This window comes from Ziziphus jujuba, chromosome 2 (assembly GCF_031755915.1).
Source record: "Ziziphus jujuba cultivar Dongzao chromosome 2, ASM3175591v1".
Lineage (NCBI taxonomy): Eukaryota > Viridiplantae > Streptophyta > Magnoliopsida > Rosales > Rhamnaceae > Ziziphus > Ziziphus jujuba.
In genome coordinates this window covers 2,768,891-2,795,629 of record NC_083380.1, presented here as the reverse complement: position 1 = coordinate 2,795,629, position 26,739 = coordinate 2,768,891, and the positions used below count along the sequence as shown (strand labels likewise).

Below are 26,739 nucleotides of genomic sequence, written 5' to 3'. Positions count from 1 at the left end.
AATCACATAATATTAGATTTCTTTTATTTCATACCATCAGTAATTACAACGCAATCAGTAACTCTATACCCAAACAGAACTTAACTAAGTAAATAAGCCAACTTAAACAGCTAAAGTCGAATCGTGTTTCTGCAATGTTTTTTCTATCTTCCATTTATGTCGTCGCTTTAATTTCACATAGGCATCCACTATACTCGGTCAGCTCAGGCTATCAGTTACATTGTTTTTTCTTTTTCTTTTCTCTTTTAACCGGAAACTACATTAAGAAATTAAAAATGCAAAACTGTGCATGGAGTTAAGCCCATTAGCTATTTCAACATGCTTAATTCTCTAATGGTCAGATTTGTTGTTTCCTACTTTCACTCTTGGCTCTTGCAAACTAGAAGTGACAATTATAGTTCATAACAGTTAAACCCAATCTTAAAACCAATAGTTTTATAGACACAAAAAATAAATAAATAAAAATAAAAACAAAGAAAGGAGGTTGATCACTACTCTTTGTAAATTCAACGTTTATATATAAAAGGGATATATTTATCAAATACCATATCAGAAAAATAGTTTCAGAAAAAAAAAATGTGAATAAATAAATACAACAAAATTAGATGGCTTTCCATCAATTCGAAGGATGGGTGGACCATATATATTGCTTTTGCGCTCTCTCTCTCTCTCTCTCTCTCTCTCTCTCTCTCTCTGTGTATCTATTGATCGAGTAATGCTTAAAGAATGAAAGAGCAATCATATTCTTTTTCACTCCTTTGAAGAATTAATCAAAGTTCAAAGCATCTCATAAACATCTATAAACAAGGATAAAAAATAGACAAGCACATATCTTTGTATTGAATACTTAAATTCCGTTTCTCTTTATTCTTTTTCTCTGCCTTGTTTCGTTTTTTATTCTTTTGTTAGCTCATTCTGAAAAAAGAAGAAAGAAACCAGAGTTAATGTCTATTAAGAAAAGAAGACAGAGACTTATGAAGAAAGCACAATAAGCTTGCAATAATCCCAAGCAAGCAAGTGGTATAAATATTGAGCAAAAGGAACTTCATAATCTCTATTGCAATACAAACTTTTAGACTTTCCAGCCCAAAAACTAAAACTACAAACCACACATTAACCTGCTTTCTTACCCTCCAAACCGTTTCGAATGGCAGATTCAATCCTCTTTGGGATTGCACAGAAGATCAATGAAAACATAGCTTCTGTAGCTGTGCAAGAGATTGGATCCATCTGGGGTGTAACTAAGGAGCTTTCTGGACTTGAAGAAACCATTTCAACAATCGAAGATGTACTTCTTGATGCTCAGGAGAAGAAGAACCATAACCACCAGGTCAGCGGCTAGTTGAAGAAGCTTGAAGGTGTAATTTACGAGGCTGATGAATTGATGGATGATGTCTCCACTGAAGCTTTGCGCCGAGAACTGATGAGTGGAAGTAATATGGGCAAGAAGGTACGCACTTTCTTCTCATCCTCCAACCAACTTGTGTTTCGTCGCACCATGGCTAATAAAATAAAAGGCATCAATGATAGGCTAGCTGCAGTTAGTAAGAATCATGCGAACTTCCATTTGGAGGTGCGCCATGAGGAGTCTAGAGCTGTCCTTAGAGTTAGGGAGCAAACTCACTCTTACATACCTGAAGAAAATGTTATTGGAAGGGAGAGTGATAGAAAAGCCATCCTAGACCTTTTGTTAGATACCAAAGTTGAAGAGGACGTGTCAGTTTTGCCAATAGTGAGTTTGGGAGGTTTAGGGAAAACCACGCTTGCTCAATTTGTGTTTAATCATGAGAAGGTTCGAACCAATTTTGATTTAAAAATGTGGGTGTGTGTCTTAGAAAATTTTGATGTGAAATCTCTTGTTGAGAAAATTATTAAATCAGTGACTGATCATTGTGAAAAGAACCAAGAGATGGATCAACTGCAAAGGAAACTTCAAAAGGAGATAAATGGAAAGTGTTATTTCCTTGTACTTGATGACGTATGGAATGAGAATAGAGAAGAATGGCTAAAATTGAAAAACTTATTATCAAAAGGTGCAAAAGGGAGTAGAATAATCATAACCACTCGTAGTCAAAAAGTTGGAGAGATTACTACTCACACAATGAAACCATATAAGTTAGGGTTTTTGGATAAAGATAATTCATGGTCTTTATTTAAAAATGTGGCATTTAGGCCTGGGCACGAGCCAAACAACCCCAACACGAAGAAAACTGCATTGGAAATTGTGGACAAGTGTGGTGGTATTCCTCTCGTCATTAGGACAATTGGAAGCATGCTCTATTCCAAACCAGAAGCACAGTGGTCATCTTTCCTTGAAATGGAATTTTTAAGGATGCCTCAAAATGAAAATAATATTTTAGCCACTCTCAAACTTAGTTATGATAACCTCCCATCAAACTTGAAATGTTGTTTTGCTTATTGTAGTTTATTTCCAAAAGATTATGAAATTGAAGTTGACATGTTAATAAAACTGTGGATGGCACAAGGATTTATTAAGCCATCAAGTTCAGGTCAATCTTTGGAGGAGGCAGGGTTTGAGATTTTTAATGAATTATATTTGAGGTCATTCTTTCAAGAAGTAAAAGAAAATGATTGGACAAAAAAATTAGAATGCAAAATGCATGACCTCATGCATGATCTTGCAGTACAAGTAGCAGGAACCGAGTGTGCTACATTGCATTCTGTTGGAGAAAATATTGATGGAAGACCTTGGCACGTATCTTTCAATTTCGATTTAAATCCATCAGGTCAGTTTCCAACTTTTTTGTCTAAGGAAAATAGGATTCAAACAATACTTTTTCCTCCACTATGGGGGAATTCAGGAATGTTAGTAAGTTGGGATGTTGTTTTAGGTTTGAAGGTCTTGCATACATTAGATCTTCATCATTCTAGGAAGGGGCCAAATTCTATTGGCAAGTTGAAGCATTTGAGGTATCTTGATCTTTCTCGTAATTATGAGATCAGGACACTACCAACTTCAGTTGCCAAGCTGCAGAATTTGCAGACACTAAAACTATCAAATTGCACTAATTTAGTAGAATTGCCAAGAGACTTGAAGAAGCTAGTGAATCTTAGGCATCTTGAGAACGATGGATGTGATAGTTTGACTCATATGCCTCTTGGGCTGGGTCAATTGCATAATCTTGTGACTTTAAATGAGTTCGTAGTGAATGAGGAGGGTGTGGGTCCTACCAATAAGCCGCATAATCAAGGTCAGGTGGGTGTGGGTGGTCTTAATGAATTAATGGAACTCAACAACTTAAGAGGAGAGTTGGATGTAAGAAACTTGAGATATGGAAAAGATGCGAGTGAAGAATATAAGGATGCAAATTTGAAGGAAAAACAACATCTTTATGCCTTACGGTTAAGCTGGTCAAATCGAAGCAATGATAGTAATGACAATGTTGATGCAACGTCCATGGCCGAGGATTATGAAATTACATTGGAAAGCTTGCAACCACACACAAATCTTAAAAAATTACGTATATTTGGTTATAGAGCCAGCGTTAGAGTTGCAAGTTGGTTTTCCTTGCTTACAGCACTTGACAGATTGGTCATACGAAGTTGTGGGAAAATAAAAAATGTGTCACCGCTGAGTCAACTCCCCTGTCTCAAATCATTGAAGTTGGTGTGGTTGTCTTCCTTGGAGTATATTTCAAACAGTAATGTGATGTCAATAGAAATAAACGAAGAAAAAAAGTAACTTCTCGAACTAAGACAGCGACGGAGATTTGGTTCGCTCCGGAAGAACGTCTACCACCCTTTGCACCTAAGGGAACGGAATTTAAAAACGTGAGATGCTAATCATCTCAGTGAGTGACCCTATCTACTGAACACTTTTAATATTAATAATATAACCAATAAAGGGATTTAATTTATACCAACAATTAAATAGATAAATAAATAATAAACAATTGAAAGTAATAATTTCTCTCAAAACCCTCACTATTCACTCCATTGGAAATGTTCCCTTTTTAAAACATTTTCACAAAACCCGATATTCGTATTTCCCGAAAACCAAGGGATCAAATAATTTAATAAACAATAAATAAATACCCCAAATATAAATAAAATGTAATAAAATATGATAAATAATTTTGAACACTTTGGGGTTTGAAATTTCTATCCAAAAATTTATACTTGACGCACCACACCATATACCAGTGATGCCCTCCGATACCCAGCGTCCCGAGCACTGACTGGCGGGAGATTAAAGAGAGAAACTTGCATACGGCACTTCGGCGTCCCGATGGTACCGCTGTTGAAACCGTCATCCCGGCCAAGGAGGGGGCCGGCTATGTGCACTATATAAAACTTGCCTACCCTCGGTCCAATGGCAACTCACAGGAGACATAATAACTTGCGCGCTAATCACATATACACCGGAACACCAATACTGTATGAGTGCGTCTAAAATAATTATTAAATTAATTATTACCGTACCGATTTTCCAAAAAAAATCACCGTGGGAAATATACCAATTTTCAATTTCACCATCCCACATTTTCCTTTAACATACCCGGTACGAAACCATCGATAACAATATAAAAATAATTTTTCTCATAAGACGAGGTTCAACAAATAATATTCCACGGGCATTATCGATGGTTTAACAAATATTTTTCTTAAAATATTTAAACCAATTATGCCCAAAAATAATATTAAAATCATATACGATTTGTTACTGAAAATACATTGCTCATGCATAATAAATAAAATTAAATCACCATAATAAAAATTAGGGTTTCTGAATAACCCAAAATTCCATTTAGCACCAATAAACATACCCGTACTTATAAAATAATATTTTTCCATAATTATAATTAAATTTCACCACATGAGCATAATTGCAGATATCAATTAAACACTAAACAAATATAATTAATTACCCCAAAATATTTTTAAAGGTGGGTCACTCACCTGGAGCACGCAATTAAACCAAGATTGTAACACCCCGTCCCAAATCACACCGGAATCCGTGCACGTTGACCGTTGACCGAGTGGGTCAAAAGTTGACTTTTTGTCCCAGTTGGAATTTCTAGCTGACCAGGGTATCGTGGCGAAGTGCATGATGCCCCGAGTTCATAGACTAGTAGCACGTCGAAAACGGAGCTATGGTTTGAAAGTTATGGGCAAAACAAGTCGAGGTGCAAACAGTCCAAAAGGTGCCGGGAGTTGACTTTTTGTTGTTATATAATTTTGTTTTGACTCTTGTATGGTTGTAAAGTACTCGTTGATACGAGTTCATAAACTAGCGGCACGCTTAAATTGAGCATCTGGTTAAAAAGTTATGGACGTTTGAAGTTCGCTGGATACCGTAATATTTTATTATATCTGGCTTAAGTGCACAGTAATGCCACGTGTCATCATCTGATTGGTCCATGTGGATGAACAGTGTCACCCATGGTGGCTTTTATTTGGCAAAAATGCCGGGGAAGAGAGAGAAAGAGAGAGAGAGAGAGAGAGAAACGACCGGTCGATTCTTGCTACACGCGTCGGCCAGACGGGAGCGCCATCCCATTTCCAGCCAAACCCTGAAATTTCACGACCGACGGTCTCCGGACGCGCCCGGATTGAGGTGGCGAAACTCGGCGGTGATTCCACACGCGCCAGCCACCCCTCACCACCTCCTCATTTCCGGCCAGCCCACCAAATTTCACGCCCGCCAGCCATTTTCAGGCCACACGCGCCGGGATCGGAGCGTTTTCCTGCGAGGTACCGAAAATCTTCAAATCCCGATCTCTCCGCCGTCCGGCCTCCGTTTGCCTCACCGCCAGTCCCGTTGGAATCCTCTCCCCTCGATCTACAAAACCACCAAAAATCTCAGCCAACGGCCATCGCACGCGCCGCCGCCGGCAATGGTTGCCGGTGACCGAGGCGGCTCCCCGAAAGTCACTGTTCCGGCAAGTACCCAGTTGCACCGCCGGTCCCTGTCCACTGATTCCGACCTCCTGAATCCAAATCCGACATCCTTTTCCGCCAATTCGTGACGGTTTGGGAGAATTGAGGAGTCGAATCCCGAAAGCTTTCCGGCGAGATTCCGGCCACCTCGGGTCCGATCTTCGGAAAGTAAGACCGAATCCGTGATCCTCATCACTCAAGCTTCGATTCGGTATATAACTCGTAACTTTTAGTTGTTGTTTGTGTTCGCTCCCCGGGTACCCATTTGGGAGTTACCTGATTAAAATATTAATATATTTGGTTGATGTACTGTGGCTGTTTTAGGTGCGCGTGCGAGTAGTGGAGTTGATCCTGCGGAGGATCTTAGCTTATATACGCGCTTAAGGTGAGTGACCCACCTTTAAAAATATTTTGGGCAATTAATTATATTTAATTGTTGTTTAATTGGTATTTGATTTATGCTCATGTGGTGCAATTTAATTATTATTTTATTGTGGTTTAATTTTAATTATTATGCATGAGCAAGGTATTTTCAGTAATAAAATTGTATGTGGTTTTAAGATTATTTTTGGGCATAATTGGTTTAAATATTTTATGAAAATATTTGCTAAATTGGTGGTTTAATTTTATAATTATGCCCACGGTATTTTTTTGTTGAACCTCGTATTACGAGAAAAATTATTGTTTTATTGGTTATCGATATTTTCGTACCGGTTTGTTAAATGAAAATATGTGGGATGGTAAGTGTGAAAAATTTAGTATATTTCCCATGGTAATTTTGAAAAGAATGGTACGGTTGATTTAATAATTATTTTAGACGCATTCATACAGTGTTGGTGTTCTGGTGTATGTATATGTGGTTAGCGCGCAAGTGTTATGTCTCCCGTGAGTTGCCATTGGACCGTGGGCAGGCAAGTTTGATATTGGCCACAGCCGCCCCCCTCCTTGGCCGGGATGACGTTTTCAGCAGCGGTACTGTCGGGATGCCGAAGTGCCGTTTGTAAGTTTCTCTCTATAATCTCCCCGCCAGTCGGTGCTCAGGACGCTGGGTATCGGAAGGCATCACCGGTATATGGTGTGGTGCGTCAAGTGTAAGTTTTCAAATAAAATTTCAAACCCCAAAGGCGTTCAAAAGTTATTTATTATATTTATTTGCACTTTATTTATATTTGGGGTATTTATTTATTTATTGTGTATAAAATTGTTTGATCCCTTAGTTTTCGGAAAATACGCATATCGGGTTTTGTGAAAATGTTTTAAAAAGGGAACATTTCCAACGGAGTGATTAGTGAGAGTTTTGAGGGAAATTATTATTTCCAACTACTATTATTTATTTACCTATTTAATTGCTGGTATTACTTAAATTCCCTCATTTGTTACTATTACTATTAAAAGTGTTCAGTAGCTAGGGTCACTCACTGAGATGATTAGCATCTCACGTTTTTAAATTCCGTTCCCTTAGGTGCAAGGGGTGGTAGACGTTCTTCCGGAGCGAACCAATTCTCCGTCGTTATCGTGTTCGAGAAGTACCTTTGTACTCGTTCATTTCAGTTGTATTATTTCTTTCTTCTTTGTTGTATTTTTTATTGAATAGCACTTCATGAAGCTTTGTATACTATTCTGGACACTTATGTTTTAATTATGCACTGGGTTGCTGTTATTATTGTGAAGTGCTGTAAATTTGTGGAATCAAATTTGTAGTTTTGTGGGAGGAATAAGAGGATGAATATAGAAGTGTGTTTTCAGTGCAGGTGATTTTTGGTAAGTCCTACCCTTAGGGGAGGTGCTGCCGGATTTTCCGTTGGAAGGTTCGGTGGTATTTTCCTGGGATCAGGGCTTATCTAGGGTTCCGGGGAAGAAATTCTGGACGGGTCCTGACAGAGATCCTACATGGGATCAATTTCACGACTCACCCGTGCTCCTAGAGCAACAACATTTCACATCTCAAATAAATTAATATTTTATTCGGGTAAATAATACCCGGTATCCGGGGGGTCTAACACAAACGTTAACCAAAATTGACAAATTATATGTCTATGGAAAGCTTGTGAGATGAGGATTACATTACCGACCTCCATTGAGCTCAATTCGACTGGCGGTGGTCGGAAAGCTTCGGCTGAGCTTAAACTTGAGCGATCTCTCAAACGGTGGGGAATTTGGGCTATCTAACCCTGGAAATGGACTTAGAGGGGTCGAAAATGGTGGGATAAAGGTATGGGGTGAGCTGGGTTGGCCGGAAAACACAAGAAAAGAGGAGAGAGAAAATTTCTGGCCGGTGGCTTCTCTGGCCCGATCTGGGCGCGTCCGGTGACCTGTGGCTGTGAAATTTTGCAGCCGAGCTCGCCTCCGTCCCCCGCTCATCTCTGGAGGGTGCGTATAGCAAGGTGGTGGCCCGAAACGAAGAAACGGCGACGGCCCGAGAGGAAGAAGGAAAGGAAAGGAAGAAGAAGGAGGAAGAAGAAGAAGAAAGAAGAAGGCTTGGGGGGGGGGGGCTGGTGTTTTCCCACGTGGGGGAAAAGAAAAAAAAGAAAAAAAGAAAAGAAAAAGAAATAAAAAGAAATAAAAAGAAAATAAATTAAAAATAATTAAATAATATTAAAAATAATATTATTATATAAAATAACAATAATAAAATAATATGGTATTAAGCATGGTTGACATGTGGCATCTCAACATGGTGACACATGGTCACATTTATTAAGTCACACGTGGCACATTGTTACACGTTTAAAAATAATGTTAAAATAACACAGTATTTGAAAAACTCTACAGGTCCATAACTTTCAAACCACATATCCAAATCAGACGTGCCGCTAGTCTACAGACTCGTATCGATGAGTACTTCACAACCATGCATGAGTCAAAGCTCAACTTTGCATGAATAAAAAGTCAACTCTGGCATCCCTTGGACAGTTTGGACCTCAACTTGTTTTGCTCATATCTTTCAAACCGTAGCTCCGTTTTCAACGTGCTACTACTCTACGAACTCGTGCCAACGTGTACTTCGTAATGGTACCTCAGTCAACCTAGAATTCCATCCGAGTCAAAAAGTCAACTTTGACCCCTTCGATCAACGGTCAAAGTCAACGGTCAACGGTCAACCTCGATCAAAGTTGGAAAATTTCCGTTGTACTTTGGGACGAGATGTTACAATGTTAGTGAAGAAGAAGAAGAAGAAGAAGAAGATATACCTCCATTCGAATGTCTTTCTCAATTAACTATCAGCCATTGCCCCTAGTTGACTTCCAATATGCCACTTTACCCCTATTTGGAAGCAGAACTTGAGTTGACTGATAATTATAGGTTCAAGACTTTTGAACGAACACAACGGATGAAGATGAAGATGATGGATTCTTTCTCTCCTCTCTCAAAGTTGAGTTGGCTCAAAATTGAAAGGATTAAGAGTCTACAGTCTCTGTCAGAGGGGTTAACCTCTAGCCTCATTTCTCTCAGGAAGCTGTGTATCTGGGAGTGTCCAAAATTAAAGACCTTGTTACCTACTTTTCAACAACTCACCTCTCTTCAAGAATTAGAGATTTCCAGTTGCCATGAGGTTGACATATATGGAGACGGTGGAGATGGGAATATGTGGCAAGCTCTTCAAAGCCTTCTTATTCTCATCTTACAAGATCTTCCACAACTGGGAACTCTCCCTGACAGGCTTCAACAACTTACCTCCCTCGAGAAGCTTACACTGGAAGAGTGTAAGAGTTTGGTGGGTATTCCAGAATGGATCGGCAACCTCAAATCACTTCGGGAGCTTCGTATTCGGGGTTGCAACAAATTGACATCGCTTCCTGAAGGATTGCATCAGCTCACCTCTTTGCAATCACTTGATATTAGAGATTTGCCACAACTGGAAACTTTCCCTGATGGGCTACAAGAACTTACTTCCCTCCGGGAACTAAAATTTTATGCGTGTGAGAGTTTGGTGGGTAGTCCGGAATGGATCGGCAACCTCAAATCACTTCGAGAGCTTGGTATTGGGGGTCCCAACAAATTGACATCACTTCCTAAAGGAATGTGTCAGCTCACCTCTTTGTAAGAACTTTCTATTAGAGATTGTGATCCTATCTTAAAGTAAAGATGTGAAAGGCAAATGGGCCAGGATTGGCATAAGGTTTCTCACATCCCATGGTTGTGTATAGATAATGAAAGGATTAATCCTCCACAAGAACCATCCACTTCTTCTTCTTCAGGTATGTAAATATAATTTTAACATAGGGTCCTTTTTTTCATCCATCCATCCGTCGTGCATGCCAGCATTGTCTTCTTCTTTTTCAAACTTAATTGTTAAAAGGATACTTGTGCGTTTCTTCTTTTTTTTTTTGTTTAATTTTTTTTTTCACTTTTGTTTGCAGCAGCTCTTGAGAAGATATTTAAGGGTTTCATTAGACTACAGTTGTGCAATAAATGAGAATGTCTATAAGATTGATTGACTTGCAACCATTCACTTCTTCATATAACCAAAAAAACAAAAGATGATTTATCAAGTATGGGTCTTTTTTCCATCTTTATCAATACCATCTTCGGCTCCTTTTTTTGGCACTTTTAAGGAATATATCTATATTTATATACATATATGTGTGTGTTTGTGTGTTTTTTTTTAAAATTTTTTTCTCTAACTTTTCTTTGCAGCATCTTGTTGGGAATTGTTGGGAAGATATATTTAAAGACTTTCAGGTTGCTGCAATTGTGCAATAACTGGATGTCTGTTGGTGAAGGTGATGATGAATTGTTAACCGCACCGCTTTTCTTTTCTTTTCCTTTTTTCTTCTTTTTTTACTTTCCATTTAGTGTCTTTTTCCTGTCCAAGATACGAAAATATTATAAAATAAGAAATTAATTGTAGATTTCGTGATCTCTTCCTTTATATGATTTGTAATTCACAATTTTCCCAATTATTGTTGTTGCCCTATTTCAGAGTCTACAATTTCAAGAACAGTATTTCTAAATTTAGTTATATGTTGCAGATCCCAAATAAAGCATGAACAAACTTGAGCTATAATAGAGAGTTAAGGAATGGCTTTTACGCAAAACTATGCATTGTCCAAATGTGCAACAAATTCAAGCATGATAAGGTAAGAATTACCCCCATTTCTTGCTTTTTCTTGTGTAGGTTTTGTTTTTGCTCTTTATTTGTTGTGTTCTTCAATATAAGAATTTACATTTTTGTGTTTTCGAATAAAAACCAGGTTGGTGAGGATTTTTAGTCTATTACTACATCAAGAGTTGCATAAAAAGAGTGAAATTATATGTCAATGATATCAAAGAAATGTTATGATGATGGATTATTCAAGCATGCAAAATGGTAACCAAACTAACTCAGTTTCATTAGATATTGCAATTGCATTATGCTTACAATTTTCTTACATATAAGCTTTAAGCATGTTTTTCACAAGCAACCAAAATCACTACAAAAACTTGTTTATTTAATGTGATGCATCCCACAATTTTCATCATTCCATAGAGGAATGCTAAAGGTAATGAGATGGTGATTGGCTTTAGATTGCTCCTAGATTTTCAGTTGCTTTCCTCAGAGCTCAAGTTCCTCTCGTTTGGTTAGGTATGCAAGTCTACTATCAAATCCCTAATCACTGCATATGCAAGTCTAGTATTGGTCATGATCTTCATCTTTTGGAGGAATCCAATATTCTTGGAGAGTTTAACATGACTTTCAATATTTTGGTGCAGATGTTGAGCATAGAACTTAGAGACATTTCACATAACTGCATGAAGGAATGTCTCTGCTGAGTTGGTAATGACTGGACTAATTATTAACAATATTATTCCCACAATATGCTTATGTCCATTGTGTGGTTATATCCCAAAGTAATATATGATGGAAGATCTAAAGATGGTAATCACGCTTAATTAGACATGTTAGCTTTCTCATGATCATTTACATTCTGCTCATAATTCTTTTATGTGATATAAACTTAGAGCATGTTTCTGATACAAAACCATACATCGCTTGAACAACTTCAAAATTTTTTGTGATGTCCACCACAAATTTACATCGCTTCATGAAAGAATGCCAAAAGTTAAAACAGATGATAATTGGTTAAGATGGGTTTAAAATTGCTTACAGCTTTTGGGTTGGTTTTGTCAGAGATGGTTCACATTCCTCCAATTTGTTACAATGGGAAAGCCAATTATCATTCCCTTGTCATCAAATGTATATTAAGAATCACAGCTCAATTTTATTTGAGCATTTGTCATATCCTTCTCTTTGGAGGAATCCAAATTTTTGGACAATTTAAATAAATTTTCTATAATATGTCTTAGAAGTTTAGCAAAGAACACTCTCAAGGCTTTTACACTTAGATCACGCTCGAATAAATCTTCATATCAAAATTGTTAAACAAGTAAGCAACTTATTGGCTATTATTACTATGTCTCCTTTAATTTGATCATGTACAAAGTTGCTTAAAACCTTCTTTTAATATACACTGCTGGTCGACTCAGCTGTATGCATGACCTTACAATTGACTGTTGTATGTGAAACGAGTATCATTATTGGATGAAAAAGCCAAAAAGGAAATGGCAGTTATGATATTCAACACTGTAAATTTTGCTTTCTATGATAGTACAGCTTTTGGTTTTTGCCTATTTCAAGTGGGAGTTTGAAGAAAATAACATGGAAAAATGTACTAATTTTAGCAAATTTTGCTAGTAACAGTTGTAGAGTTTCTATTGTCAAAAAAGCGAAGGAAAAAAAAATGAAAGACTACTCTTTTCACTTGTATTTTTATTTTTTTTTTATTTTTTTAATATCATTATTCAATTTAATGAACGGTACCTTTTACGTCCTCTCTGTTCTTCTGTTATATTGAAATACCTCAATTTTTTAGGAGGTGTTCTTTTTAGAATGCCCTCACTTGGCACCCAGGCTCAACACCTTTTTCCGGTTAATTTACCACAAGGATACAAGACATCAGGCAAGCCCAATCTCGCTATTCTTATCCTTTTAGGACTCTTTTGAAAGGAATAAATGAAATGAATCTTCATCAATCCTTGAATTAGGCTTGTGGCCCACTGAACCATATTCTCTTTCTCAATCCATGTTCTTGTATATATGGATGAAAATATCAGCATGTGAATTTTATATTTGTCTTACAAATAATTAAATCTTATGCAGTATTTTTCCTCACACAAAAAAAAAATATTTTTCTTTTATTTGTGGTCACTGAAGCAAAAAGAGAGGTGTTTTGAAATACCCCATAATTTTAAAATTCGGGCCCCTTTGGGAATATACATGCATGCATGTCCATACACTAGAACTCAGGATAAATAAGGCACTCTTCAGGTCACTGACATCACAAGGCTACAAGATTATAGGCAAAGTCATTAATAATACCCTATTTTCCTTAGAAAAAAGTTGTTTCTCTTTGACCTATTTTTAAATTGAAGCCAAAAACAGAGGTATCTTGAAATACCTCATGATAGGATACATATACGGAGAGTCAGACAGGATTAAATAAACAAATAATTCTATATGTGGTGCCAACGCTTGAACCTGGACAAAGAACCCTCATGGGTAACTTGACCGCTAGGCTACATGATTTTGTCAAATTTAAGCTTGCAATGTTTTCTTTTCTATTAGCTCATCTTCTTAACCCTTATCTGACATTTACTAATTTTTTTGAAATGTGCCTATATCCGAACTGTACCAACAACATATATATATATATATATATATAAGAAATAAATAAATAAATTGTTCTCTCTTTGAGCTTTTACTAGTTGAACCAAAAAATAGAACAATATCAATTTAATGCTATTAAAAAACTGTTATGGAATTGTTACCAAAATTTTAGTAAAAAACTTTGGTACGTGCAGGATTGCTCTTTGAAATAGCTTTATCTTTTAAGAATTATGAGTTTCAGTGTAGTGGATGCACACACTCGAACCTAGGACCAAGAACACCTTTTTCAGGTTCCATCTCATCCTCATATAAACCATAAACCAGAAACCAAAACAGATGTATTTTGAAATAAACTTGACAACAAGGCCGTAACATGTTGGCAAACCTAAAATTGCAATGTCCTCTTTTTCAAATGGCTCATCTTCTGATCAACACTTTTTGCCGATTTTTGGAATAAGCATGGAGCTTAACTATTCCAAATATTTATATAAGTAAACAAATAAATGAATTATCTCTCTTTGATCTTTTACAAGTTTAACCAAAAATAGAGGTATTTTGAATTTTTTTTTTCATTTAAAGGAATTATATAAGATCACAAACATCAAATAGTTTATTTGTATTGTTTACTTTCTTTATTCTTCTTTTCAAACAAATGTAAACACCATATATATGATCCATTAATAATAAACTAACAGCATTATGAAAAGTAACGGTGATTCAGGTTGAAAATCATTCTTAGTTATCCCTTTGGGGAACAAACAGCTCAAAACTTCCCCAAAAAGTATTTTTATCACCTTGGAGTAGATTTCCGTGTCATTTTTCTGTCTCTTTTGTTGGATTATATAACGGGTAACCTATTGATTCACTGCTGTAATGTATAATAAAAATGTGTCCCAAATAGATAAACATACAACGAAATTTGGATGCAAACAATTAGAGATATGGCATCTTCAAAAACATTTGCTTGTATATAATCGAGTTTATGAATATATATATATATATATATATATATATAGAGAGAGAGAGAGAGAGAGAGAGAGAAAGAGAGAGAGAGCATGACTAACAAATGTTGTGCGTAGCCCATGAATAGTGATATATAAACTTAATGTGTATAAACTGATTCTGGGTTTGTCTTTTCAGAGAGTATTCCTTTTACAATGCCCACACTTGGAACTTTTCTCAGGTTACTTCACCACAAATTTAATGTATAGGATTCCTTTGAAAAGAATAAATGAATCTACATTAATCTTTGGATTTGGCTTGTGCCCCACTGAACTATTCCTTTTTTTTTTTTTTTTTTTAATCTTATGAGTTTTCATTTTCATTTTGTTCTAGTATATGGAGGAAAATAACAGCATGTTACACACTCTTGTGGATTATATATTTGTTCTGTAAATAATTAAATCTTATGTACTGCTTTCCTTTAAAAATTATTGTTTTTCTTTGATTTTTAGTAATTGAAGCAAAAACAGAGGTATTTTGAAATACCTCATCAATTTAAAATGAAAGCAATTCAGGTATATTATACATGCATGCATGCCCATACACTTGAACCCAAGATCAAGAAGATTTTTTCAGGTCACTTAACCACAAGGCTAGACGAGTACAGGCAAACCTTGTCTTCAAAACTTATTTATTTCTATTTAACCTTTTTAAATTGGAAAATTTTATTTATTAATTAATTTCTTAAGTTTGTTTATCTTTGACCTATTTTTAAATTGAATAAAAAACAGAGGTATTTTGAAATACCTCATCTTCTAAGAATCGGAGCCATTTGGAAATGAATTCCAACATTTGAACCTAGGACCAAGGCTGCAAGATGTAGGCAAACGTTGCCTTTCAAAGTTCACATTCTATTTCACTTAGTAGTTGCATCATATCCCCATCAATATTTCAGTGAAAAAAAGATTTCATATTCCTTATTTGCTAGATCAAAGTGGCACACAAAATTCTTCAATTAAACTACATGCTATTACTGAATTTATAAATTTAACCAAAACAGAGATATTTTGAAATACCTCATTGATAGATAAGACCTGAGCCATGCAAAGTGAACCTGTCAGTTCTGATGTGTGGGTATATATATTTGGTGTCAATACTCGAACCTAGGATTAAATGACCCTTATAGGTGACTAGATCACAAGGCTACAAGATGTTGGTAAACCTAGACTGGCAATTTTTTCCTAATAGCTCATCCTCCTATCAACCTTTACGTTTACTAATCTGGGACCTGTTTAAACAATTTGGGTGTTTCTTTCAAAGCCCACTAGGAGTTCATCCATTTTAGATGAAATTAAGAATTAAATTGAGTGAGTTTGTGGAATTTTTGGTATCTTAGTATAGTGTTACATATATGTTTCCCTCGCTGTATGAATATTCAGTGGAACTTTGTTGATTTCTGTTTATATATGCCACAGATGATCCAAAGGAAACAGAACACTTGCTCTTTCTTGATGAAGCTAAAGAAAGACGTCACTTGCTTAAAGCAAATTTACTAGAAGAAGGATCATTTGATTCTTTAGTTGAATGGTGTTTAGGTGTTTTCCATATGCATATAATCCCTATATATATATATATATAAATTGAATCACTTCACACATTTCAGGCTGAAGTAATTGACCCTGCAGTGAAGGGAACATTGAATGTTCTAAGATCGTTTATGAAATTTCGTTCTGTGAAGATAGTAGTTGTAACATCTTCCATGGTTTCACTTAAAATCAATGGGAAACCTCTCACACTCGATATGGTAGTTGATGAGACATGGTTTTCCGATCCTGATGTTTGTGAGGAGTTGAAGCTGGGTCAAGTTTCTGTATGTAATTTCTATGGAATGTATTGCATAATGCTTCTCTAAGCTACCTGTTGTGGTGGTTCTAGTTCAAGTATGCTTTTAGTATAAACAATATATAGAATTTCAGCCCTCTAATCATATGTAAAAGTAAAACTACTAAACGTTTTTTTTGTCTTATATTTTTCTGGTCCAGAATTGGTATGCACTTTGAAAACTTTAGCTGACGATGCTACTTGGAAGTTTGCAAAAGAAAACAAGATTGACTTGGTCACCATGCATCCAGGGTTTACTATTGGTTCTTTCTTACAGTCAACTCTTAATGTGACAGCAGAGATTGTTCTGAATCATATAAACGGTACAGTTTAGGACCTCCTATTTTTTAAATGCAGCATTTGAAAAAGTTTAGAAGCTTTATTTGATGCAGATAGCATGTTGTAGGTAGATACAACCTGCTAGTAGCCAGTAGATTTAGATATTCAGGAAGAATGTTGCCTAAACTAGGAATTATAATAAAAAGTTAAATTTTCCAAACTACTAACTAGAAGTCTTAGAAGTTAAACTTTCCTGTTTCTACTAAAAAATACCTTGTGATTCAAACTGTTGAGCTTATTTTGCCTGCAAGATCACAAACCTTAGCCAACATGGTTTATAGGTTTGTTGATGTTAGAGATGTATCATATGCACATAGTCAAGTATTTGAAGTAGCTTCAGCTAGTGGAAGATATATTTTAGTAGGAGCCGTTATGAACAATGTTGAGACTTTAAGATTTTAGAAGAGCTATACCCTGATTTGAGCCTTCCTGAAAGGTAAATTTTCACTAATTTGCAAGTGTTTAGAAAAACATGCTATTTGATGCCTTTTTTAAAAGTAAGATTTCAATGCTTTTATTACTATGTAAGGAAAAAAAAAAATGAATTTTACTGATATGTAATATAAAACACGAAGGAAAATGTTTATGTTTTTGCCATTTCTTTCAGATGGGAAAATGAAAAACCTCCTTGGCCAATCTATCATGTATCCAATGAGAAAGCAAAGGGTTTGGGTATTGATTTCATTTCTTTGGAAGTGAGTCTTAGAGACACTGTTGAATGCTTCAAGGAGAAGGGTTTTCTAATCATGAAAATTATGCCATTGGCAGGGGATATGATATGGTGGATTTAATTACAAATAAAACATATATATCCTTGTATTCATCATTCCAATATTTCTGTGAGTCTGTAACTTGTTAATAAAAGATCATCATTTAGGCCAAATCTTCCAACAATCATTGCAAGAAAATAAAAATTGCTACAAGTTTTCAGCCCCCACTACAAGTGGTGGGCACAATCTTCTCAAACTTTGTTTTATAAGGCTGTCAAGCATACATTGAATCGTAGTCTACTCGGGAGGATCTCACTGTTGAGCTGAGACCACCTGTGGACTGCCATGTGGTAGAGTGCTGGGTCCCACACTGCCACATGGCAGTGCATCGGTGGTATTTTTGTATTGTATTTTATTTTATTTTATTTTTTGGTGATTAATGAAAAACCTTCCTAGCAAGACTATGAGGGCATTTGGACAATGCAACTTCTGTAAACGGAGCCATGTATTGATAAGAAATTTTGTTAGATTATATATGGCTGGATCCACTTCTTATCGGCTTAAGTTTTTGGAATTGCAATCAAATGAGCACCAAATATATATTTTCTGTAAAACAGAGGTATTTGGAAATACCTATTTTTTATTTTATTTATTTATTTTTTTCCCGTTTTTTATTCACTGCCCGCACTTGAACCCAAAATCAAAGAGAGCTTCTGCAAGTTACTTCACCACAAGGCTTCAAGTTATGATGGAAGCCCTATTTTGCATTTTTTTTTTTAATTTTAATTTTTATTTTTTTATAGTACTCATTTGGAAAGAATAAATTACTTTAAATCAATCCTTTGGGTTTTTGGCTTGTGGCCGCCCACTGAACTATAACCTCATTCTTTGTCCATGAGTTTCCAATTGTTTTTTCTTTGATTTTTTGTAATGGAAGCTAAAAACAGAGGTATTTCGAAACAACTCATGTAATTTGAAAGGATTTAGGAATGGACCATTCAGGCAAATTCTGCTAGCATGCCCATACACTTCAACTCAGGATCAAGAAGACCCTTTTCAGGTCACTTAACCACAAGGCCAAAAGAGGACAGGCAAATCTTATGTTGCAATTTTTTTTTTTTATTTGCAAATTTGTTTATTTTCATATTTCTATTTATTTTCTTTTTTTCTTTTTTGGAGTATAATTTCAAACGTGACAGAGAGCTTCCAAAACAAACATGAGATGAAATCAACATTATCAAAAATTAAAAATGGTTATAACATTCCTTAGATTGGGTTTTTTCTGTTGGGTAAATGTTGTTTCGCTTTGACCTTTTTTCAATTGGAAATTTTCCTTAAAAAAAGAAAAGTTTATCTCTCTTTGGCCTATTTTTCAATTGAATAAAAAAATAAAGGTAATTTGAAATACCTAATCTTTTAATAATTAGGCTCATGTTTTGGTAGTGCATGCCCAGACTTGAACCTAAGACCAAAAATGCACTTTTTAGGTTGATTGACCGCAACGCTGCAAACTATGCCTTTAATACTCCCCTTTTTATACCTAAGTAATTCCATCGTCATCGTTAATACGTAACAAAAATTTCCATCTTCTTTCTTGCTAGTGAAAGTGTAATGATCTTGTAAGACTTGAAAATATATATATATATATATATAACCTTCCCCAACATGAAATTGTTAAATTACTAGTCACAGGTTTTACCGGTATTTTACACTACTTGTGGGAAAAACATTTAACAGATCAATCTAAATCAGAAAACATTCACGCAGTTAAACTAGATGAAGAAGGATTCCCCATATTTGACGAATCAAGTATTCTCACTGAATCCACTAGTGACACAGATAACCCTAAAATTACTTTAGGATGTTTAGATGCTTGTTGTCTAGATACCTGTTGTAATCAATCACTTAGTGTCTTAACTAATTCTACAGAAGATGAAGATATAATCTTAGAATTACTCAGTAAATTAGAAAACGCTGATGAAAGGATAGAATACATGAAAAAATATAAAAAGATAATAACTGATAATCACAAAGAAACAAATCAACATAATAAAAGTACTCAAAAAATCTGTTTAACAGAAGCCTTGCAAACATTTAATAAATCAAAAACTAAACATATAACTGTTCAAGATCTACAAACAGAAATTAAAACAATTAAGTCTGAAATTAAAGAATTAAAAATGGAAAATCTCTAATATGAACTTTAAAGCTAAACAACATAATGCTAAAGGTCATACCATGTTAATCCAGAGTCAATACCAAGATTTAAATATTAAAATCCCTAAACTAATCAAATGATCGAATGTTAATTTACCCTCTAATTGGGTATTAACTGATGTCCGTAGTCCAACCCCTATTCAAAACATTTTAACCACCACTGAGTTCATCTCACAATCTGACGATGGATCAGTCAGAATCACTTTTGATAGGAACCCTAGATCTAATCAACACTTAGGAGAAACCTCCTCAAGAAGATCCCTTAATAAACCAATCATAGAGTCAATCTCTTCTGATAGTATGTCTCGAAGAGATCACGAAGTAGAAAAAGATTTACAAAGAATTAAAATTCAGGAATTAGAACAACAACTACACAAATTACGATTAGAAAATGAACTTAAAAATCTCAAATTAAAATCAATTCACCACACTGGACAGGTTAGTCAACCTCGTTACAGTGATGAAGAAATACAATCAATACAGTCATCCACAGCCTCAGATTTCATAGATCACCAATTAAACACATTAGATACACCCTTTAAACCACACTGGAAACAATTAAATCAAGAAATGATGTCCGATAAAAATAAAGATAGATTAATCAAATATAGACAATCACACACTAGAGAACAAAAAGAAGAAATTTGGCAAAGTTGGAAACAGACAATGTTACAACTTAAATTTGATATAAAATTTTTCTATTTTCTCGAAAAATATTATTATCCCTTAAACAATTTAAAAATTTTAACAAAATAAAAATGGATTAAATCAGATAAATCCACAGTTCTGTCTAGTCACCCTCCGGTTGAAAACATAATCATTCCCCATTTAAATAATCAGGTCATAGCCTCGCCATTTAAAACTGCCACAAATGAAAACAAAGATTTAATTAATGAAACTAGAAAAGTCATTGAACAAAATAATTACACAAATCAAAGTCTTATTACAATAGGTAAACAATTAGATAAAATAGAAACCAAAATTGATAATTCCTCTAAAGAAGAAATTAAACCCCAGCCACTTATAAAATTTCTAGATATTACAAAAGTTCCAACCCTTCCAAACAAAACTAATCAACTTAGTCAACTCTTAAAAGAATTACAATTAAAGACTTCCAGTTCCAAAAATGAAGCCTCCTTTTCCAATCTTGCTACTATTAAAAATCAACATTCATCTGATACAGAATCAGATCAATCTTCATTAGATAATCATATTAATAGGCTTAAAAATAAAAAACCACGATTTAATACTTTTAAACAATGGAATAGTAAACCATTACCTTCAGAATTTCAAGAATCAACTTCTAAAAATCAATTCTCTGTCAGTTCTGATAAATTATATGAATGGAATATAGATGGATTAAAAGAACAAGAAATATTAAACAAACTACATCACATGTCCATGGTTGCTAATAGTTATTTTACGAATCAAAACCTTCCCCAACCTGACATTGTTGAATTACTAGTCACAGGTTTTACAGGTACTTTGCACTACTGGTGGGAAAAACATTTAACAGATCAATCTAAATCAGAAATCATTCACGCAATTAAACTAGACGAAGAAGGATTCCCAATATTTGATGAATCAATAGGTCAAGGTGTCCCAGATGGTGTCAATACCTTATTAGCCACAATAATCAAACATTTTATAGCAACCCCTACAGCTGTCACCGAAAGAATCCATAGTTAGTTAACCAATTTACACTGTCCAACTCTTAGTGATTTCGAATGGTATGTACAAACATTTACCACTGGAATCATGATGAGAGATGATAGTAATCAACCCTTTTGGAAAGAAAAATTTATTAATTGTCTACCCCAATTATTTGCTAGAAAAATCAGAAATGTCCTAAGTAATGATAGTGGTCACATAGACTAAGATTCATTAACCTATGGAGATATAGTTTCAATAATCAAAAAAGAAGGATTAAAAATGTGCCTTAATATGAAAATAGCTAATCAACTAAATAATGATAAAAAGAAAACTAAATATGAATTAGGAAACTTTTGTCAACAATATGGTCTATCTATTATAGCACCCTCTAGGCAAAACAAAATAAAAAACAAATCACATAGGAACACTTTTAGAAACAATAAATATTCAAATCATAAAACTTATTCCAAAACCCATAAGTATAATAAACCCAATCCTGATAAATTTTATAAATCAACTAAACATAAAAAAGATTCAAAAGATAAAACAAAAATCAAATGCTTTAAATGTAATAAATTTGGTCATTTTGCTAATCAATGCAAAGTCAAACAAACAATCAAACAATTAGAAATACCAGAAAATCAAAAACAAAATTTAATCAATGTCTTAGGTATACACAACACAGATAGTGAACATAGTGAGAACAATTTTTACACTGAATCAAGTTCTGATAAATCAAGTATTCACACTGAATCCACTAGTGACACAGATAACCCCAAAACTACTTTAGGATGTTTAGATGCTTGTTGTCTAGATACCTGTTGTAATCAATCACTTAGTGTCTTAACTAATTCTACAGAAGATGAAGATATAATCTTAGAATTACTCAGTAAATTAGAAAACGCTGATGAAAGGATAGAATACATGAAAAAATATAAAAAGATAATAACTGATAATCACAAAGAAACAAATCAACATAATAAAAGTACTCAAAAAATCTGTTTAACAGAAGCCTTGCAAACAAAAACTAAAGATATAACTGTTCAAGATCTACAAACAGAAATTAAAACAATTAAGTCTGAAATTAAAGAATTAAAAATGGAAAATCATTTAATCAAACATCGATTACAATTTATTCAGGATAATCCCCACAACCTTAGTCGTAATCAACCTGAAGAACAGGAAGAAGGATCTTCCTGTGATAACTGTATAGCTTCCATTCAAAAAATCAAACTTTGAAAATGGCACATCAAAATCACCATAATCATTAAATTTTATAAATCAACTAAACATAAAAAAGATTCAAAAGATAAACCAAAAATCAAATGCTTTAAATGTAATAAATTTGGTCATTTTGCTAATCAATGCAAAGTCAAACAAACAATCAAACAATTAGAAATACCAGAAAATCAAAAACAAAATTTAATCAATGTCTTAGGTATACACAACACAGATAGTGAACATAGTGAGAACAATTTTTACACTGAATCAAGTTCTGATAAATCAAGTATTCACACTGAATCCACTAGTGACACAGATAACCCCAAAACTACTTTAGGATGTTTAGATGCTTGTTGTCTAGATACCTGTTGTAATCAATCACTTAGTGTCTTAACTAATTCTACAGAAGATGAAGATATAATCTTAGAATTACTCAGTAAATTAGAAAACGCTGATGAAAGGATAGAATACATGAAAAAATATAAAAAGATAATAACTGATAATCACAAAGAAACAAATCAACATAATAAAAGTACTCAAAAAATCTGTTTAACAGAAGCCTTGCAAACAAAAACTAAAGATATAACTGTTCAAGATCTACAAACAGAAATTAAAACAATTAAGTCTGAAATTAAAGAATTAAAAATGGAAAATCATTTAATCAAACATCGATTACAATTTATTCAGGATAATCCCCACAACCTTAGTCGTAATCAACCTGAAGAACAGGAAGAAGGATCTTCCTGTGATAACTGTATAGCTTCCATTCAAAAAATCAAACTTTGAAAATGGCACATCAAAATCACCATAATCATTAAATTTTATAAATCAACTAAACATAAAAAAGATTCAAAAGATAAACCAAAAATCAAATGCTTTAAATGTAATAAATTTGGTCATTTTGCTAATCAATGCAAAGTCAAACAAACAATCAAACAATTAGAAATACCAGAAAATCAAAAACAAAATTTAATCAATGTCTTAGGTATACACAACACAGATAGTGAACATAGTGAGAACAATATTTACACTGAATCAAGTTCTGATGAATCAAGTATTCACACTAAATCCACTAATGACACAGATAACCCCAAAACTACTTTAGGATGTTTAGATGCTTGTTGTCTAGATACCTGTTGTAATCAATCACTTAGTGTCTTAACTAATTCTACAGAAGATGAAGATATAATCTTAGAATTACTCAGTAAATTAACCCTGATGAAAGGATAGAATACATGAAAAAATATAAAAAGATAATAACTGATAATCACAAAGAAACAAATCAACATAATAAAAGTACTCAAAAAATCCGTTTAACAGAAGCCTTGCAAACATTTAATAAATCAAAAACTAAACATATAACTGTTCAAGATCTACAAACAGAAATTAAAACAATTAAGTCTGAAATTAAAGAATTAAAAATGGAAAATCGTTTAATCAAACATCGATTACAATTTATTCAGGATAATCCCCACAACCTTAGTCCTAATCAACCTGAAGAACAGGAAGAAGGATCTTCCCGTGATAATTGTTTAGCTTCAATTCAAAAAATCAAACTTAGAAAATGGCACATCAGAGTTACCATAATCATTAAAGATTTTCAATTAACAACAATTGCACTTTTAGATTCAGGTGCAGATTTAAATTGTGTCCAAGAAGGACCCATACCTAGTAAATATTATACCAAAACTAAAGAAAGATTAAACTCCGCTAATGGTAGTAAAATGGATTTACATTACGAAATTAATCAAGTTCATATTTGTCATAATAAAATTTGTTTCAAAACATCATTTGTCCTAATAAGAAATATGACAGATCAAGTTATTTTAGATATTCCCTTTCTTTCTTTATTATACCCATTTACCACAGAAAATGATGGCATAATTAGTCACCCCTTAGGTGAAAAAGTCAAATTTGATTTTTTACTCCAATCAAATAATATCCAGCTTCTACAAGATCAATCCATTTCCAAAACAATTAATCAAATCCAAACCAATCATCTTCCTTCCTTTTCTTATTCTTCTTATTCTACCTTATTCTCTTATTTCAAATCTTTTACTCATATTTTCAAACACATACAATTTCATTTTCTACTCTATATAAAAATTTTTATATTATCAAAATATCTTTTCTCTAATTATTTTCATTACAGCATGTCTCGTCCACTTGGCTACATGATAATCAACAACCATTCTGTTCCAATTTGGAGTGGAGAAATTATAGAAAAGACTTTCCCAACCCAATTTGAATTAGATATTCCCCAAAAAACCTTAATCAACTCTGTTTGGAATACTACACAATTTGAATCCACAGATCAAAAATCAGATTTTATTCATGCCTTAGATATCCTTTGCTTTTATTTACAATCAATCCGCCAAAAGCCCGATAGTAAATATTTCTCCCATTATGTTCTATTCAGTGGCCCAAACCCTGGGCTTTACAAAACCTGGTCCCAAATAGCCCATGAAATAGCTGGTCAAACTAATACCCAATATCGAGGTTATTATAGTCTCATAGAAGCCCTTGAAATCACCTATAGAGAATTAGGTCCTCAAGCCTTTATTCATCCATGGGTCCGAATGGATCCAGAGTTTTCCAAAACACTCCGCTTTGTCCAAAAAATCACCTCTAATAAAGCCTCCAGTTCCCAATCTACCCATAAAATGCAACATTCCCTTTCTAATCCAATCACTGTTGTTGTTGACCCAAACACTCAGAATACTCATGTTGTCCCATACCAAAACCCACTTGATCTCCTTAACAACCCCTATTTAGATCACCCCTTAGAAACCCGAGTCAATCAACTCCAACATGAAAAACAATGTCTCGAACACCAAATTCAAACCCTACTTCATAACAATGCCATTCACCAACTCCACATCAATCACCTCCAAAAAGACCTAGACTATTGGACCAAAAAACAAAAACAACCTTTCAATCCAAATCAAGGCTCTACCAGTCATACTCCTTATTGTTCCATACTCCCAACCAAATCTCACACCTTACCATGGAATCCTGCCCGTATCTTTTTCTATCCAAATCAATGGTTACACCAAGCTGGTTTACCTCCTGAAATCACTTCCCACATCTGGAAAATCAAAAAGAAACAAGAAAGTAAATTGATTTTTCTTTTGTTAAAATTTTTAAATTGTTTAAGGAACAATATAACAAAAGTAAATCGAAGGGAATAAAGATAAAGAAAGTAAACAAGAAACTGAATTGATTAAACAGATATAACACTCTACGGGTGCTAAAAGAAAGTAGTAAGATATAGATCGAAACACTTATGGCTCTGATACCAACAAGGGAGGAAAGGAAAGACAAGCAGAGTATGAATAATGAATAAAGAGTAGGGTAAGATAAGAACAGAGTGAAAGTAAATAATTAAGCGGAAGGAAATGAAAGTAAATAGATGAGGCGGCAAAGCCAGCCAAGAACAATGTATTTAAATAAAATATAAATATCAAATTATATAGAATATATTGAAGGCGGTAGAACGGCCAAGCAATATAAATTAAAATAGATGATTAAATAAAATAATTGAAAATAAATAACTGAAAATAATTGAATGCAAAATGCTTACTTGATTATAGAAGAGTACCACAATTTGGTATCTCAGTTGATTATAAAGCACTCAAACTAACACTCAAATATTTGATTACAATTGATTATGAAGAAGAAGAGAAGAGAAAGAAGAGGAGAAACTCTGCCAAGAAAACTCTCTAATTCTCTACTCAATTCAACTCCTGCAATATGTGGTGGTAAGGCTCCTTTATATAGGCAAAGGAGGGCTTGATTCAATAAGTGGAGCTCCTGTTGATTGAAATGATTGTGTCGGTGAACAGTGACTTGAATGGTGAACAGTGCCTTGAACAGTGATTGAATAGTAACTTCTCGTGATCTGCTTTTGTGAGTGGAATTCTGAAAGCAACTTTGTACTGTCAGAAATTCCTGATGTTAATTATGACTCAGCCTTCCATTATGTTGTTGATGTTGTGGTCTTCTTCATCTCCAAACTGGTAGGCATCATCTTCGTCCTGATCAAATTCTGTATCTTCATCAGATTCTTGATTGTTGTCTGTATTGATTATTCTGTGTTTTTTGAACATTTTGTGATAAATAGCAGCAAGGTCGGGGTACATTGTTTTGTAGTGGAAAGAGGCAAATACATCATTCCATACAAATCTGAAACCATTATGAATATATAATTTTGTATATTGATTTTCT

At 34.2% G+C, this 26,739-nt stretch overlaps 1 protein-coding gene across 1 annotated transcript; it reads left to right on the top strand.

The window, feature by feature from the left end:
- The first annotated feature begins 1,384 nt into the window (after window positions 1-1,384).
- LOC132799381 (disease resistance protein RGA2-like) lies at window positions 1,385-16,706 on the top strand. The gene is made up of 6 exons (XM_060814482.1): window positions 1,385-3,518; window positions 9,180-9,926; window positions 10,050-10,100; window positions 15,967-16,086; window positions 16,177-16,350; window positions 16,534-16,706. Exons 1-6 carry the CDS (start codon window positions 1,385-1,387, stop codon window positions 16,704-16,706), a joined length of 3,399 nt encoding a protein of 1,132 aa, XP_060670465.1.
- Window positions 16,707-26,739: the final 10,033 nt, after the last annotated feature.